Source organism: Podarcis tiliguerta (genome assembly GCF_965153285.1).
Source record: "Podarcis tiliguerta genome assembly, chromosome: 1".
Taxonomy (NCBI): Eukaryota; Metazoa; Chordata; class Lepidosauria; order Squamata; family Lacertidae; genus Podarcis; species Podarcis tiliguerta.
The window spans coordinates 67,297,613-67,316,178 of NC_139534.1; the positions used below are offsets into that span (position 1 = coordinate 67,297,613).

Here is an 18,566-nt window from a genome sequence, read left to right on the forward strand (position 1 = left end):
CCTTACAAAAAGAATGAGAATCCTTATTTCTTGGAGTTGGAGGCAGTGGTCGAGAGACACTTTGACATTTTGAGCATGTGACAGTTAGCTCTATTTGTCAAAAACAGCTCTTTGCTGGCTAGAAACATTTCCATAACCGTGGCTATTTCTGTTTTCCTAAATGGAAAACACTACAATGGGAGGAAAAATAAAAGGGAAAGAATGGAACTCCATGGAATGAGAACACGTGGGTGGTTTGCTGAATGCATACAAGCCAGGAAGCTACAACTGGTCTCAGCTTACCAGCACATACAATATACACAGTGGTGGCTTGTTGAGGCAGTTTGATGGAAGGTAATTCCATGCTTAGCAGTAATATAGAAGGATAAGTTACCTGGTGCTCTTAGCAGAGGATGTCATAAGGCAGCAGTGGAGACCTGGGAACGGTTTTGTTCAGCACCACGCAGGCACAAGCATGCAGCTGCTGAGTGGCTGGCAGTGTGCAGTATGGGCCACTGACATTATGGCCCATCAGTGCATGGATTTGACGTAACAGTCCCATGCCTCCATTACCACCTTGCAAGGCCTTCCTCTTCCTGTCGCCATCAGTGACCTGCAGCAGAACTGCCTTACTAAAGGCTGCTGCATATATATTATATATGGAGGCAACAAAACATGCATGTTCAATTGTCAGGGGATGCAATCTAGGCATGACATGCATGAAAGCTTTTTCTTAAAATAGAAGTGCTTTTTTATCAGGAAAGGGGCAACAAGAGGTAAGGCAGATATTGAGTGCTGTTCTTGCTACATAGGACTATCCTTCTTTACCAGCAAACAGATGACACCCCCTAAGACACATCTTGCTTCATTACCTGCTGGTTTGCTCTTGAGTTATTTGCTCTTTCCAAGAAACTTCTGACCATGGTGTCCAGGTTCCAAGGATTAGCTTTAAAGAATTGTAGTCAGAGACTAGGGCTAACTCTCAACTTCATTTTATATAGTCTAAAAGTGTTTAATGCAGATAGATGAGACAGAAGGAGATGAGAAACAAATGCAGCCTTGAACTTCTCCTGACTGACTTTATTTTTTATTCAATGGACATACAGAGCAGAAAGGCAAGGGCACTCAGACATGGACAATTGTGAAATATATCTGGTGCCAACATAGCCAAACCTATGTTGATATAAACAATCCCTTAGACCTTTGCAGAAACTTCCAGTAAAAATAAGGGTGGATACTATTCCATCCATCAAACATGAACATATAAATCATTAGATTTAGCTGTGGACCAGCACTTCAAAGTGGGAAAAAATGTATATTTAAATTATCATTGAATGTCCTGAATTTGATGGAGCCAGTAAGGAAACTACTGTGGAAATAACTGAGCAGTAGATTTTAAACTCATATGGGCACATAGAATATTTAGATGTTATAATTTTAACAAGCTAGGCAAATCCATGGTATCATACAAATCAGTTTCAGGGAAAACAAATTGACCTATAAAAATTGTTTATTAAATTTCTGTCCCACTTTGCTTCTCAAAGGAGCCCAGGCTAGCAAACACCAAAGTCATAGATCAAATGATAAATACAAACAACTAAAAAAAAAAGTAAATATTTCAAACCTTAAAAAAAATAAAAATAAACACATCTAAAAATATGCAAAGGAGTTACATGCTTTTGGAGTTGATAATTTTAAAGTTGCAAGGATGCATCATGCCAGGGTGGGCATTCCACAAACAGGGAAGGGTCATCGAGAAAGCCCTGCCTTGGGTCAGTGCCAACCAGGGAGCATCCAGCAATGGCACCACCAACATAATCTCCCAGCTGATATTGAGGAAGACACTCTTTTAGGTATTTGGGCCCCAAGCCAATTAGGGCTTTGTACACAAGTACTGACTTCTTGAATTGGGCACAGCAGTTCGTTAGCGGCCAGTGCAGCCACATTCTGCACTAGCTGCAGAACCCATCTTCAAGGAGGGCCTCACATAGAGCACATTACAGTAGCCCAGGTAGTAGGTCACCAGAGCAGAGGACAGGCTATCCTGCTCCAGACATAGCTAGTGAACCAGCCTAACCTGGCCATAAGCATCCCTAGCAACAGAAACAACTTGAGACATAGAGGAGGATATGGTTATCCCTGTGTTAGTAAAACAATGGGTTAAGTAAGAGAATGATAGCCCTATAAACAGTTATATTGGTGAGAGCAAATGGTGAGAGTTCACCAATAAAAGCTAGAATAGATTACTTCTTTTTCAGGAAAACCAATATTGACTTGTAGCTCTTTTGTTGTAAGACAGCTTTAATGTTTTCTACCTCATTTGCCTACTGAGGAACTCCTGATGCCTGCCACAAAACATTAATTCACTTCACTTCCTCCCAAATTCAAGGCAGTTATCGAAACCGATACTCCTGCAATGTACATATATAATGTTGTGAGCAGATTCATGATGTCCAAAAGACACAATACCCCTCTACTCAGATGCCCATCCAGTTTTGGTAATGCTTTCTTTTCTTCTTCTGTGAAATGAATTTTCTTCTGTATCATATGCAAGCTTATGCAGCCTTTAAAAAAATGTTCTTCCCTTCTCCACAGCAATACCCCATTTCAAGAACCTTTGGGGGAAACAAAAATCCCCTCCTCTCTTATAATGTGAATCTCCTCCCTGTTACTATAGGAGGTAATGTAAGTACAATGCAGAAAGAATGCCTTCTCTGAAGATGAAAGGGGGGGGGGGAGTGGAGACATATTGTTTCCCCAGAAATATAGATCCTAGACCAGGACTGGTTAATTTTTGGCCCTCCAGATGTTGCTGTAGTAAAACTCTCATCATCCCCAACCATCCCACACCCCACAGCCTCATCCATGAGATTTTTTTTTCTGGTCTTTTTTTCTGCAATGCCCACACTCAGAATGCTATTTTCCGCTTCTGAATCCTGGAATATCCCTATTGTTCTAAGTAAATCAGATCAAATTGATACCATTTGTTTGTTAAAAGCAGCTGTAACTACTTATCCAAATCCCAAGGATACAATTTAAGTGACAGGGTATGAAGGAATCTGTTAAGTATGTAACTTGCACAGAGCAAGAAAACAAGCACTGTATGAAATTTCCTCCATCTAAATTGAACAACAGCTGCTGTAACTTAAAGAAAACATTGGATAGCGCCTGTCCCTAGGATGGTAGCCTGTAATACAGGAGTAGAATGTAACCCTGCAGCTCTTGTATATCAAGTCACACAATATACACAACTATTCTGCATCCCTTCCAAATTATGTTTTCACCAGTACAAATATGATATGCAGATAGAGTCAAAGCAAAACAAAATTATGGAGTAATTCTTAAATCTTCTTAGAAATGACATTGAAACAACACTACTACTGTACCCTGGTGGAGCAAGAATAATGTGAACATTTCCACATATATCTTGCTGCTACTCATAAATGATAGTGTGCACCCAGCACGGAATCTAAACCATATATTAATAAAGTACAGTTTTACCTACTGACGTGATATGATACAATGCGAGGAAGCAGTGCAGAATGTACCAAATTCAGTCCTGAGACATAATTTTCTACTGACTCTGAGGAGTTTCTGGGGAGAGGGGGGGATCATCAACAGTCGTTTTAGCTTGGCATTTTCATGTATCTCATTTCTTTCTTGTGTGGCACCGAGCGTGGGCAAGAAGTATGCATTCTACAAAATAAATACATTTGTAAAAGCCAGCCACTGCTGTTTCACTAACTAGGTGAGTAAAATTTAGTAATAAAATTCATTAGTAAAATTCTGCAGTGTAACAAAGCTAATACTTGTGAAAGCTACTTGCATGGCTCACAGGCCCCCTTTTTAAAACATAAGTAGAAAGGTTCTCTGTTGTATCTCTAGATAACATGAATATTTGAAACATTCTTCAAGGTGATTGTATCTATCAAATTTTCATGTGGATAGGCTGAACAAATGAACTAGTATTGCATTTTTAAAGGATCAGACTGCTGTTGATTAAGGCCTTGTCAGACCGGGTACTTTCTTCCAGTTTTCCCAGTGGTGCAACTGACTACAAACTATACAAGCATTAGCATAGGCAAGCTGTCATTTTAATATAAAGCGCTCTAAGGTTTAGATACTTTTAAGGGGGCAAAGCTTCTTGAGTATATGGTGGTGTGGTGTTAACTTTTGCATCCCTGCCCCACCCTTCCTCCCATAATTTCACAGCAGCACTAAGAGACAGTGACATTCCCAAGGATGCTCCATTAAGCTTCAAGGTAAATGGCGATTTGGCCCTGGATTTTCCAACTTCAAAACCAAGATACTAGCCACTATAAAAGCAGTGCACTGAAGAGGCTACCCAAAGTTTCATCATAACAAAGCAAAAGTTATGTATTTAAATAAGTACGTAAACAAGTCCTCCCAGTTGTGAGGTAACGTGACTGACATGTTTTCTTTTATTTAAAATTCTATATGTCCCTGGGTCCAGGGTACAAAAGAGCAAAGGGCACAGTATATGTCAGCCCCAGTCATTAAAATTCCATTTACAATAGTCAAGGACTTATTTGAACACAAAATAGAATTGGCCTTAACGCTACATAGTCAGTTTGCAACTAAGCCAGTCCTGCGATCAGGTAGGATTGACCTGAGGCTGGCTAATGATGCCTTTGCAGCTCTAATAGAGCATGTCCTGGCATAGCCTACAAGCAATTATCTGACTAAAGGAAAATAACTGGTGCCAAGAGCTAATAGCCAACTAGATCTGGTCTTTTAGAACAAAAGGGACCTATTGCACCTCTGTCAGGAGACTCAGAAAGCTAGTTCGACTTTTTAAGATACTCTGACCATTTCATATCAAACCAGAGAGGCTGTCAGTTCCAGTATCTGGGACAAGGTTTTGCTGAAAATAGCCTGAATATTATTTGGGGGGGGGGTGTTAATCTTTAAGACCAGCTAAATTAAGAGAAGTACTTTAATGTAAATGGTTATAACATTTGTAACTTTACTAATACACATTAATAGTAAAATATTAAATTCTTCCCATGAGGTAAAGGTAAGACATGAAGATCTGAAGTAGAAAGAGGCAACCTCCTTATCACCCATGCATATCTGGGGAAAGTTTGGATATATCCAACTATTTATCTGGACATATCAAATTATTTATCAAATTAAATCTAAAATGATATTGTGAACATCTAAAATGCCATCATTGGCTTGAAAAGTCTGAGTGGCAGCGTGCCCACATTAAGTCACTTGCAGGTACCAGGAACTAGAAACCTCTGGGGAACCTGCAGCTTACATGGAACTGGGCCCTTGGCATTGCCCTGCATTATCATCTTGGGAAGGTGACAGAAGAATGAAATCTGCTTCATTCACAGGCTTCACTGAAGTACCTGTTATTTCTGCATAAACTGAGAACCCACGGTTGCTTGCAATCATGGGAAGACCTACACTAAATTTTCCACTAAAGTTTGAAAAGAACCAAATGTTATATAAGCATATGGATGAGATCACTACACAAATATTTAGCCTGACAGCCTGAATAATTCACAGTGCAAAATGTGTCAAGTGTAAGCATTCAAGAATAATCTAATGAAAGAACTTTAAGCAAAAAGAGCTTTATCTTTAAAAGAAAAGAATCATATTACAAAAATATGATTCTTCTGCGGCACAATCCATCCTTTCAAAAATGAAGATTAACTAGCATGTGAAAAATATTTTTCTAAGATCTGTTTTATTTGAACACACAAGAGTTTTAGCAGCAATATGAACCTCAGCAATTTTCATAATACCTAAAAATGTTTAAAGTATGTTTTCTAAACAAACTAAAGTGCCATAAAAATATCAGAAACAAAATCCATTGACCTTGGTACACAAGTTATAATGCCTACAGGGTTATAAGCACAATCTACATACATACATACCACCGAGCCATTTCATATTTTGGCTCCTTATTCCCCCACGCAACAAATGTTTGTGACAATACAAAGCAAATTTAGGAAAAACATAGAAAGTAGATTGAAAGAAACCAGTCGTTTGCCTGAACAATACAATAAATAAAAGACTGATTTTTACACAATTCTGTGCTCTTGCTCTGAAAGTAATACGACCAGTGGATGCCCTCACATAGGTTAGGAATTCACACTGCTTCAGAACTTTTATCAGCGCTACTGTGAAGCTAGAGCTCTCTTGATGATTATAGATCTCAGAACAACAAAAAAAGGCAAAAAGAGTTCAGGCTACATTGGTCCTTTTTATAAAGCTGCCACATTTTGGCATCGGCACTAGTTACTTCGTAAGAACTTCGTTTTGAGTTGATAGATACCCCCTAAGATTTCTTTTTCGTTTTGAGTAGGCCACTAAGGGTAGTTGATTTTTGCGAACTTTTGCTTGGAGACCCATGGCTCGGAGAAAAGGAAGACTTTTCCATTTCAGTTTTCTTCTCTTGGCTATCCTGCATCCGTTTCACGACTGATCCTGGAGAGACCGACCCACTTCCACCACTCTGAATCTTAAAAACAAACGACACCAAAAACACAAATTAACACAGGATACATTTGATATCACATTTATTAATGGGAGGAAGAAACAGTTATGTGATGATGCCTGTTCAAATTTTAGTAGAAATTTCTGACTTCTGATCAGTTATACAATGTCATTAGGAAAGGACAACTTCGTCTGGAGCTACGTTAGTTGCAATAAAGCAAATCAGATTTGACAGCATTCTTATTAATACATGGTGTTAGGAGTGGGAAGAATCCTCTTCTAACTACTCAACAGAACCATATTCTGTAAGCTAAAAACCAATAGGCCAAAAAGCTCTCAGATGCTCAAAAAGTACCAGGAAGAGCACAGCAGCAATGAATGTCTACTAAAGGGAGGAAAAGGAAAAGAGGTAAAGGAACAGTAATAGAATGACAGAACAAGCTGCAACAGACCCTGACTTTGTATTCCATCACACTCCAGTCCCAGACAGAAGGAACTATGCAATATTGCATCACCAAAGCAGTTTGAGACTCTTAAGCTCAGGGTCTTGAGTTTGAGCCCCACGTTGGACAAAAGATTCCTGCATTGCAGGGGGTTAGATTAGATGATTCTTGTGTCCCTTCCAACTCTACAATTCTATTGGGCCCATCTAGTCCAACTCCCTGTTCTCATACTGACTAACCAAATGTCTATGGAAAGCCCACAAACAGGACCAGAATGTGACAGCACTCTCCGTATCTTTTTAAACCTCAGCAACTGGAATTCAGAAGCATACTGCTCCAACACTGGAAGCAGAATACAACCATCATGGGTAGGAGCCACCAATAGCCCTATCCTTCATTAACTTGTCCAGTCTTTCAAAGCCATCCAAACTGATGGCTTCAACTATCTCTTCTGGGAATGAATTCCTTAGTTTAATTATGGACTGTGTGAAGAAGTACTTTCTTTTGTCTGTCCTGAATCTTCCAATGTTCAGCTTCACTGGGTGGTCTTGAGTTTTAGTATTATGAGAGAGGCAGAAAAACTCCCTACCCACCTTCTCCACACAATGCATAATTCTATTCACCTCTATCATGTCCCCCACCTACTTGCCTTTTTTCCCTGAACTAAGAAGCCCTAAATGTTGGAAACTTTGATAGCTTTATCACATCTTTGCCACGCTAGCAGACTTCCCTTCCTGATGACATCATCTATAGGACTGAAATGAACGCCATCTACTTTGCAAAGTATTTCTGTAGTGGCAAGAACTACGGCACCACAAAGACTGAAGCAAGGAAGGTTTTGAAGGCTAGAGTAATGAAAACTTCTGCACCAAGTTTACACACCAAGAACAATGAGAAAGCAGTTACCAATAAAAAAAAGACTATAAATCACACAAGTTGATATATGGAAGCTACGTAACTAAACCAACCTCTATAAATTACAAGAGAATCTGCTTCATCAGAATCAAATCCTCTAAATGATTCAGAGCAGTTTTATTTAGCCTCTTGGTATGCTGTTGGTTAAGATGCCGGGACTGCGTGAGACTGCCACTATGCTTGCTCCTAGACACCTAGGTATCAACCAGCATCCACTAATGGGAGCTCTACATGCAAGTGCCCCAATTCCCTTTTCTTATTGTGGGACTCAGGGCATTGACATGTAGACCATCTACTTAGAGGCACATTTAAAATGTGATCCCAGCCTGCTGCAAACACAATACCAACTACAAAAGCATCTAAAGTACTTATATGGCAGCCAACACATAGCTGAAATGACCTTTCAGTTAAGAGAGAGCGGCTGATTTTATAAATATGCTTACGTTAGAAGCTGACTTGTTATATGAACTTTTCTTCCGCAATGTCCCATTTGGTAAAGTGTTGCTGTGGGTTTTTTTCTTATGAGTCTGAAAAAGAATACATGTTGTTCTATAAAAAAGTAACTGTAAAAGTTCTGTAAAAGGTAACTATGATTCATAAACTTTGATTCTCCTTAACACAAATCTTGCTTTTACCAGCACTGCGCTATGCTATTATCTAGTTCAGGGGTGGGCAACCCAGTCAGATGGACAGGGTGTAGTAGTAGTAGTAGTAGTAGTAGTAGTAGTAGTAGTAGTAATTTCAGCCTGATGACTGCCCCGCTATGCAAACGTCTGAGGGCTACACACCAATGAGAGGCAGGGCCAGAGGCAAAAGTGTGCACAGGAGCAAATGTGAATTTTACCCGTGTACATTAGGTGAGTTTCCATACAAAATTCACACACCCTCTCTATTTCCATCAGGGAAAGCAAGAAGCATTTATCAGAGTTTGAAGACACATTCCAGCCAAACCAAAACACTCAAGGAGGCTGCAAAACTGGTCCAGTAGCAGGTGTGGCCCAGGGAGAGTCTGGGCCAGACAGAGATTCCTAGAGAGACACTTTTGGTTCCTAGGATGGAGGTGCCCCACCCCTCAGATTGATTTAATCTTAGAAATACCAGGTAAACTTTTACTTGTTTTGTCGGCGTGGAGGATTTGCTGCTCCCACTCTCTGTTTCTCTTTCTATACTGGCCTCTAAGTTGCCATTGCTGCTAGTAAGTCTATCATGCTCTTCACGGGTTTCTTGTTGTGAAGTTGATGATGCGCCATTCAGTTCAACTTCCAGAAGGTCTACTTCTCTGTTGTCTGTGTTGATGTCATTATTCCACTTCTTCATCAATTCTAGGACATTACATGGCCTTGGGAAAATGTCTGTTTCACCCTAAAGAAATAATAAACCATTTATGTCCAGGCCTTTATTTCTGGAAGCCAAGGTGTTTCATTAATTCTTTTATTATAAAAGAGAGAAAGCTCCTCTTTTTTTAAAAAAACCAAACAAACTGATTTTCTCCCCACAAAACAAAATAATGATAATGAAGAGTTTTACATTGGGAATTATACTGTAGCACATGTATTCCTCTTCTTTTTCGCCAGAACATTCTAAAAACAGCTGATGCCATCTATGCCTTATCCTAGGTGGCACCTTTTTTTGATCCTCCTTACAACTACTTCTTGAGGTGGCAAGATGGAACACCTACCTGTAGGCAATTAAAAATAGCACTGGCACACTTATTAGAAAGTCAATTGCTTTGGCAACCCCTCCGTACCTTCATTGATTTTCTATCACAAGTATGCAAGTCCAATAAAATCTGAAAATGATTTTGCCTGCCTGGTGGCAAGCTGTTTTCCCAAAAGCTCCACAAAGTTGTCAAGCACAAAGTCCTATTCACCTAGAAGTCTTAGAAGCATTTTTGACTAACAGGACAAATGTAACTATTTTTTTCATGGCACAGCAGCAACGAGTGTCTACTAAAGCCAGGCAAAGGAAAAGAGGTAGAGTAAAAAAAAACAATACTAGAAAGACAGAACAAGCTGCAGTATATGGCATCAGAAACTTTGATGCCCACAAATGCAGATTCTATGGAATCCTAAACGTTTGTTTTTTTAGACTTGAGCCAAAAACATGAAAAGAGGTTTTTGTGAACATATTTTTGCTTCTGTGTTCCTTCATAGTAATTTCTGTGGAGTGGAACCAAGAACAAGAGTGAAAACAGCTTTACTTATTTTTCTTCAGCAACCATGCAGAGTGAGGAGACTGCTTTATGTCCTTAGTCTGAATTAACTTTGTGACACTATCATTGTAACCAAATCCAACTGGGTATGTGGTTTAATGACATAAATATGGCTTATGGCTGGATCAAATAGGAAAAGACCTAATATAAGGTCTTTCAAAAACAGATTTCCTAAGCAACGACCGAGGCAACAAGCAATTATAATCCTGGTGGAGAGAGGAGGACATACCCCTCCCACTTCAATTCCATGCCAAAAATGTTTCAGTAAAGAACTTGAGCAAGTTAGACCAAGGCTTGCATTGTGTTCTTATATATTGACTTACTTAGCTTTACAGACCCATTCTTGTATTTGTGTAATGCTCATTATGGACACATATCAATTTCCATAGAAATAAATGGATCTTAAATATATAAATAAGCACTATTTTTAGTGGATTTTCTCCCAATAGATTTCTTCACTTTTTTAAGTCTTTATAAGCTTTTGGTTCTGAAAGTCTCTAGGGGTATAATACCTGTCTATTTGAAACTAGCAGTTACCCGCCCCCCAACACACGGAGGGGAAAGGACTATAAACGTAAAAGCAGCCTTGTAGCTTTGTCTTCTCTGTATAATGTATCAGCATCAGCTTCTTTAAGACTGGAACAGGAAAGTCATGTGTGTGGGCCCACTTAAAGAAAGATTATGGGTTTGATCTGTTGTGGGGAAAATCTCCCCCATGGATGTTGAATCCAATAAATGCAAAGTGATTCACAGTGAAGATTCAGTATCTTTAAGAGATACAAGCATTCAACCTAATGCTTTAAGCAAGAAATACTTTGTTCTTTAAAAAAACCCAAGCACTATGTTTTTAAAAGTTTGCTTATATGTGTCTAAAAATAACATGTGTGTGAATCTTTTCCATTTAAAGAAATGTATCATAAGGTTTTGACCATACCATAAATCCATACATGACAATGGATCCATACACAATATAACTAGATTTACACCTTCTTTTCCGACCGCAATACTATATTGTCTTTATTAACAGTATATTTCAGTCTTTGCCTTCCTATGGTTTTGGCACAAGGTATGTATGTGTGTGTTTTTTCTGAGTGGTGGAGGTTGGGATAAGATAGCCATGCACAGAGAGAATTAGTTCTACATGAATCAGGATAATGTATTCCCAGTCCTTCTAAATTTATAGAATGATTTTCAGATGTGGACTCCAATTTTGCAGGTGCAAATTTACATCTGTAATTAACTGTAGACAAATTGATGTTGCAGACATCCAAATAACTACCTTATTTGCAAGCACATTCAGGTAATTAAATTTCTAAGTGCACCAAATCGCACCTACAAAATAAGAGGCTGAGTTGTGGCCTCAGGAAAAAAAGCACTATGTTTTAAAGAGCTACAAATACTTAAATAGCACATGAAATGGGGTGGTTGTGTTCTGACAGTTTTTAAGAAAGTGGAACCACTTAAGTTAATTGTCTGTATTGCCTCATTTGAGCACCTGTTGAGTTTAATTGGCTAGCATCTGGTGCTGATTGTGGGGAAAGTGGAGGATTACTAATTGGTTGCCTTTTAGATTGTTTCATTTTCTTTTGTCTTTCCTTCAAGCTTTTTATGTTCATATTTTAAGGGAGTGCACGTCAGTGAGGTTCAAGGCATAGAAGGGAACAGTGTGCCCCTCCATCATATGGCACCCAACGTATGTCAGAAACACATTTTCCATTCTGTGATCTCTGCTAGACTCTGTTCTGAATGGCAGTACTCCCACACCACAGCTTCCGGACAAAAATAAAGGTTTGTTGGAGAAAATGTTCCAAAAGTAAGGCATAGTTTAAGAACCTTTTACGGTATTTGTGTGTGGTGAAAAATAAATGAATATTCACACAGAATGCTCAGTTAACTGGCGACTGATTTTTATTATTATTTTGTGAGGGATAGGCCACGCACTGGAGAACACACTTGTGTGATCAAAAAGGGAAGTGGAGGGGCAAAAGGAAGGAGAAGCAGCCTCAGTAGTTGAAAATGTAAGTGCTGAACTTATTCATGAATTGAAGAAATACCCACTAGTGACAAAATGTTCCATCGTGTGCAGTATGGACCAACTTGCTGAACTGAGAAGCAGTGTGCTTAGTTTTACAAACTAGAAGACTATGCATTAGGAAGAGTGAAACTCAGATTACGCAGAAGCAAATACGAATATGAAATATTTGAGGCACTCGTGAAATGCACATTTACCCTAGTATCTCTAAACACTTTTGTGCATTAACATAACATGAGTTCTTACATAAATTTGGAACTGAGGTGGGTGGGAGTAATTTAATTATAAACATCTAACAAACAAGACCTTCTGTCCATCTGTGGGCACAAGGGGGGGAAATCTAACAACCAATCCTATTGATAAATAAACAGCTGTTTATTTGGGTAAAGAGTACGAGGGAAAAACTATAGCAATTATGCAAAAATAATCCAGAAATAGATGCAACATAATTTCAGTTTGTTTGCAGCAGTGTATGGAGAAAAAACAACACTGATAGAAGCTTTTAACCATTGCTATCTCTGCTCCAAAGGATAACCAATCACAGATTTTTGAATTAGCACTTTACATAAAATAGCAGCTATTAGAATTCTGTTATAATTCTGCCCAAATGCTTGTCATTTCAACAGCTATCCCTCTGTCAAATGCTCTGAAAGCTTCAGTGACTGCAAACCCTAAAGCTGTGTACCATGCATGAAGTGCCTAACCCCCAAAGGTAGAAGAAAGGACAACTGGATATGGACAATCCAGATATGGGTGAAAATAGATTGCAACCCTATTGATACAGCAAGTATGTGCAGTTGGCTAGGCACAGGGCAAGGACTGGATAGCAGAGATCTCACCTTTTATACGAAGGTGGTGCCCCTACCCCATCTGCTGAGGCCACCTCCTGTGGGTTGCCAGCATAACAGTCCTCAGCGTACTATGGGACAAGCATCTGAGTTCTGGCTGGCAACCTGGGACAAACAGTGAAAGGCCTGGCCTGCTCAAGCCAGGGCTGAGGGCTAAAACACCACCTCCAAGTCCCCACTATATTAATGGTCTTGCCCAATGCCTTATCCTGCTCAAGTTGTGACAGAGAAAACAAAAGATGAACACCTAACAATGTAAACAGCTCTTGCTGAGATGAAGGTGAAAACCTTACATTATGGGCCAATCAAGATATGAGCAAAATTCCTTTCTGGGAAACCAAACAAGTTCCCAGCAAATGTCTTTACTCCGAGGGAGGGAAGGTGCATGGTGAAGCCATGGACAAGAACAGACCAATTCCCAAAGTCAAGGGCTCCTTTTGAGACTAAGATAAGCCCTGCATCTTCCCCATAAGCCTTGTGATAGTGTAGAAGCTCCCAGGAATTTCTGCAAGACCTAGTTAGCCCCATACATGGACCCCACCTCCTGAAGATTCTGAAGGCGGCCCTGCCACAGGAAAGCAGAGAACTGTTAAGTTCTGGTAACACTAGGCTGCCCTATATAAGACAGTAACCGACATTCCATTATTAAACATCTCACTAGCAAAGCTGATCTTGTTCTTCATGGGGGAGGGGAGCCTTAGGATGAAACCTTTGCTAGAAATGGACTGGAACAAATAGAAATGTGTAAAGTATGGAAAAGTAATCAAAAGCGCATAACATCTTATTCATTTCTATATTATTGTTGTTTAAATAATTGCTTCCATTATTATCAGCGAACCTCTGTAATCACCAAAACTTCAGATATACTGGGAGAATAATATTTGTTTTGTAGGGTGTTCATGCTGTAGTTTACCTATACTGCTTGCTTAAATGTGGATACAATTGCTTTGGGGAACAACCAACCATGCACTCCATTTAAATGAAGTTTGCAAGAGAGGTTCCCTGTGGATAGTGCCCTTGATTCTGCTTATGCTTTCAGTTAACAAAAATATATACACATACCTCGGAGATATTGTGGGTTTGGTTCCAGACCACTGCAATAAAGCGAATATCATAACAAAGCAAGTCTCACTTTTTCTTTTTGTTTCCCAGTGCATACATAGAAAAGATATGTTTACACTATACTGTAGTCTATTAAGCCAGGCTTCCCTGGCTGTGTCAGGGAAGAGTTAGAAGTTTTCAGTTTATCAGAGGGAGAAAGCATTCCCCAAGGGGGGAGGGAGAACAGTGAATCTAATAGAAGGGAGCAAGAGGAACAACAGGGAGGGACTGGCTGTTCACAGGAAAGGCAAGGGTTAAGTTCTAGCTCAGATTCGGAGGAGGGGAGATACAAGCCAGCTCTAGCCAGGAGGTTAGAAAAAAGAGCGGGAAAGCGAAGGGAAGGACGCCTTCGCATTTTGAGAGTGGCTGGTCATGGAGAAGCAGAGCTCAGAAGGTATCTGAAATAAGTGACTCTGAGGAATAATAGTTAAGAACCGTTTATAAGATTGTTTTGTTAATACACAATAAAAAGGTTTTATAAAGAACAAGAAGCATTTGTGTGGTGATCTGAAGAGGACAACGACCAGTCCTGACAGGCTGCAAGGACAGAAGGGGGAAAAACCTAGTTCTAGCCCTAGCCAACTCCACTCCCTTGGCCAGAAAAGGACCATTCTCTGCAAGGCGTATTAAAGTGAAGCACAATAAAATGAAGTATGCATGTACACAGATGGAATATGCAACTCAGTGTCTGGGTCAGAATTCTGACAATTGGAACTACACTAAGAAAGGTCATGAAGAGTTGGCAGAATCTGGAGGGAGTAGAAGGAGAAATGTAGTAATTTGTGGCCCGGATTTTTGTTCCTGTTTACACACTCTATAAAAGCCCAGTAAGCCCTCACAGTGACTTGTGTCATTGTTTATATACTGGCAGATACACCAAATGCTGTAAGTACAATTTAGATGCATATAAGGCAAATGACGAATGTCTCACCATCTTACTTGTTGTAACGTAGTAGAGCCTTCAGAAAAAAATGGGATATGGCTATTATCTGAGGGAGGTGAGGGAGAAACATTTTCACAAATAAAAAGAAAAATAAGGCAAATATTTAGGATTTTTTTAAAAAACAACAACAGCAACTTACTGTTATCCACTGGATGTGAAGCAATTCATTAGCAGTCATTCTGTGGGCAGGGTCTACTCTTAGAAGCAGCTCCAACACAGCTTTGGCTATAAAGAGAAAGACTCGTAAACCTCATTTCTGTTAGCTGCTAACAAACACATCTCCCAGTTGTCTCTGAGTGCTTTAATCCAGCAGAGTATTTTACCTCTAATGCTGTGAAGCTAATTCATGGCAACAGTTCTGTGAATTTTCTTTAGCATCAATTTTACATTTATGAGAAAACACAGTACTTAATGGTAATAAAAAGGTCAAAATATTGCAACAATTTGTTGAATTTCATGCTAGGGATGTTGTTGTTTGTTTTTATCGTACAGTTGCCTACTTACCAGCCTTACTGACTGTATCCCAGATTGAATGTTTAAAATGAAGATCTCCTTTCTTTATAAGTTCAAAAAGCTTTTCTTCAGAGCCTGCCATAAAAGGTGGATCACCACATAATCTGTTTTGCAGGAAGCAAAAAAGGAAGGCTGCTTTATATTCTGATTAGTACACATATATGTTTAAAAGATAGAAGCCCCGTGAGGATTTGAGAGGTGGCTGCAAGTCTAGTCTAGATAGTATAAGCAAGCTGTTCTTCACATTTGCAATACATTCTTTTGGATAGGAGTTTAAGCCAGGTTATTATATCTCCATTGTTGCTTTTAAAACGAATGTACATTGTTGTTTTTTCTCTATATAAACATTCAAATTCTATATAACATTTTTGTTTTCTGAAACAAACAAAATCCAAATGATTTTGAAACCCCGGAGGTTTAAGACAGCTAGTTTAAGCTCCCAAACAAGATGACTCTTTGTCAGAAATGGCAAAACTTTGCACCAAAAACTCTGCTTCTCGGATTTTGACTGCTCAGCTCAGCTAGTCTCTTAAGACATGTGATCTATATTTTTACGCTGTTGTTCAGCCAAGCCTGTAGTCCTATAGACAGTTTCCTGCAAGTAAGTCCACCGAACTCAGTGAGACTTGCTTCTGATTAGACATGCACAGAATTGCACTGAACAAGACTTAAACACATTGTGCGTGCTATGTCGGCAGCACTGATTGTAAGGTCCAATTAGTCTAGAAATGATCTCATGCTCATTCGTAGGCAGTATTGTGGTGTGACTGCTGACTACTAGAAAAGAATGTTTGGCTACCTAGCCTAGGAACATTTTGCTTATGATCCCTCTATTGAGCCCTGACATCAGTGGATGAAGCATTCCTCTCAATGTCTCATTAGTGGAACACCCACCCCACCCAGGGCTTACTGGGATTTCCCTCCTAAATTAATTCAGGCAATAGCAAAAAGTATTTATACCGGAGTGAACCTTTTAAACTTTCTTCTGTACCTACACATTTCTTCCTCACCCTTCCCCTCCTTCTCTCATATACTTGGCTTTGATGCATCTATCCTGGCTTGTTAAACCACTGTTTCCCATGATATCAGAACCAAGAAACGATGATTTAATCACTACTTACAATCCAAGATAATAAACCCCAGCAAATTCTTAGGCCAATAAACCATTAGCTTTTGGCCTCTGATCCAGGCTAGGAAATTCCTCATTGCAGCTTCTTGGTTGCAGTGCACAATATCCATAAAAAGAGCAAAGTATTGGCCAGAGGCAGAAGAGCAGGAAGGGAAATATCATATTGGTTCAAAAATAAGAGCAGCGGGAGAAGATTTGTCTCTGGAGCAACTGCAAGAAAACTTCCCCAAGCCAGTTCCAGAATACACAGTGGGAGAACGATCGGAACAAATCCTCAAAACAAAAGAGGTGCCAATTCTGCAACTCTTGCTTAAAGAGGAAAGAAAGGGCGTCAGAAAATGTTCCTTGTAGATTTAAAAGAAATTTGGGGAAAGACTGCTTCCTGTTACGAACAGCAATCCACTGTGGAGTGGTAGGCTGCCTCTGAATGCTAGATTCATAACCAGTGTTTGGAAGAAATCCTTGCTTAGAAATGGATTAGAGTTTGCTTTAAACTATGGCTCTTCCAATTTGATGAGTGGAAAAAGAAAATAAACAGTGGCAAATTCCTTTTCCTGGCTGTGCGAGAAGAAAAGAGTATATGAACCTGATGGTTAACTTAGGCTCCTTCCTGCCAGTCTCCTTCCCCACTGGGCGTCAAAAATTAATATGAGCATTCACACAAACAGCCAGGCCCTAGAATACCTGCCCAATGCCCTAGCTCCTGACAATTATGAAAAAGAAATTATACCAGGTGATCTCTAAAAAAATACTCATCATCACTAATTTAGAACTTGCACACATTACCATTAAGTGTAACATAACAAAAAAGTGAACAGAAGCAGAAGATTCACCAAATATAGGGAGTGTGTATTTTTTCTTTAATTTTAAGTCTGCTGTAGATTTAGAAAATGCTGTCATCTATCCTGATGGATGCCTGCCACTCAAAATCAAAATGTAGAATCATTACCATCAGGTTTATTTCACTCTGCTATGAAATGCCATAAGTAAACATTTTAGCAATTTATTTTCAAATGACAGTTCTCACAAGTCTCATATATTTATTTGATGGATTTTTAACCCAGAATATCTTCAAAAACACAACAGACATGATATACAGTGGTACCTTGGGTCTTGAATGGCTTGGTTGACGAACAAATCAGCTCCCGAACACCAAAAACCTGTTCTGGTTTTTGAATGTTTTTCGGAAGCAGAACATCTGACACGGCTTCCGCTTGAGTGCAGGAAGCTCCTGCAGCCAATCAGAAGCTGTGCCTTGGTTTTTGAATGATTTCAGGAGTTGAACGAACTTCCAGAACGGATTAAGTTTGAGAACCAAGATACCACTGTATAAGCTAATAGGAGTAAAAGCAGGAAGGGGCTTACCATTGTTCTGGCCTTCAAGCAGCAACAGCATTGTTACATACTAAGACAGTGAAGGGGCAGGGCACAAGCAGAGCCATTCCTGGTGATGTGCCTAAATTACACAATGTGTCAGAGGCCTAGCAAAGCCTCAGACGTGATTTCTGAGGCTCTGCAAGGCCTCGGACACAAATTTCAAGGCCCTGAGAGGTCTCAGACATGACTTCCAGTTCCTCCTGGAAGTTGCCTTAGAGGCCTCAGATACGACCTCCAAGTCCGTGCAAGGCCTCCAATGCAACTTTTGGGCCTCACAAAGCACTGGAAGTAGCATCAGAGGCCTCACAGTGTGAATGCCGAGCACCCACACAAATAATATGGGGCTCTGGGTGCCAGTTGCTGCCAGTGACCCCAATACAAGCCTGTGGCAATGTACTTTTGCTACTTCCGTTCTATTTTCTAGGCCTCTTTAATTTTGCGTTCTGCCACACTCCTGTGGCAGCCATTTTGTGACTGGCATTCCCAGCACTCTGAAAATCAAAATGTGTTCCCTGGTCCAAAATGACTTGTGACCCGAGGGCTACATGATGTCACTGAGGTTAAATAAAGTCTATTGAGAATGTGACAGAACTTATTCCAGAA

The 18,566-nt window shown here is 39.7% G+C and overlaps 2 protein-coding genes across 26 annotated transcripts in view; both read right to left on the bottom strand.

Annotated features, from left to right (window-relative positions):
* Positions 1-18,566, bottom strand: part of DENND5A (DENN domain containing 5A) — a 609,609-nt gene that overhangs the window by 113,179 nt on the left and 477,864 nt on the right. The window lies entirely within an intron of this gene.
* STK33 (serine/threonine kinase 33) overlaps positions 1,039-18,566 on the bottom strand; it is a 54,592-nt gene continuing 37,064 nt past the window's right edge. For 15 of the 25 annotated variants that reach the window (XM_083446625.1, XM_083446612.1, XM_083446611.1 and 12 more), the window contains 5 exons: positions 15,449-15,561; positions 15,084-15,169; positions 8,907-9,170; positions 8,252-8,335; positions 5,682-6,475 (listed from right to left, as the gene is read on the bottom strand). In XM_083446625.1, coding sequence (XP_083302751.1) covers positions 6,293-6,475; positions 8,252-8,335; positions 8,907-9,170; positions 15,084-15,169; positions 15,449-15,561 — 730 coding nt within the window. In that variant the 3' untranslated portion in view covers positions 5,682-6,292. Of the gene's footprint in view, positions 6,476-8,251; positions 8,336-8,906; positions 9,171-15,083; positions 15,170-15,448; positions 15,562-18,566 lie in introns of all 25 variants that reach the window. The other 10 variants (XM_083446617.1, XM_083446604.1, XM_083446616.1 and 7 more) reach the window with 1 other exon arrangement.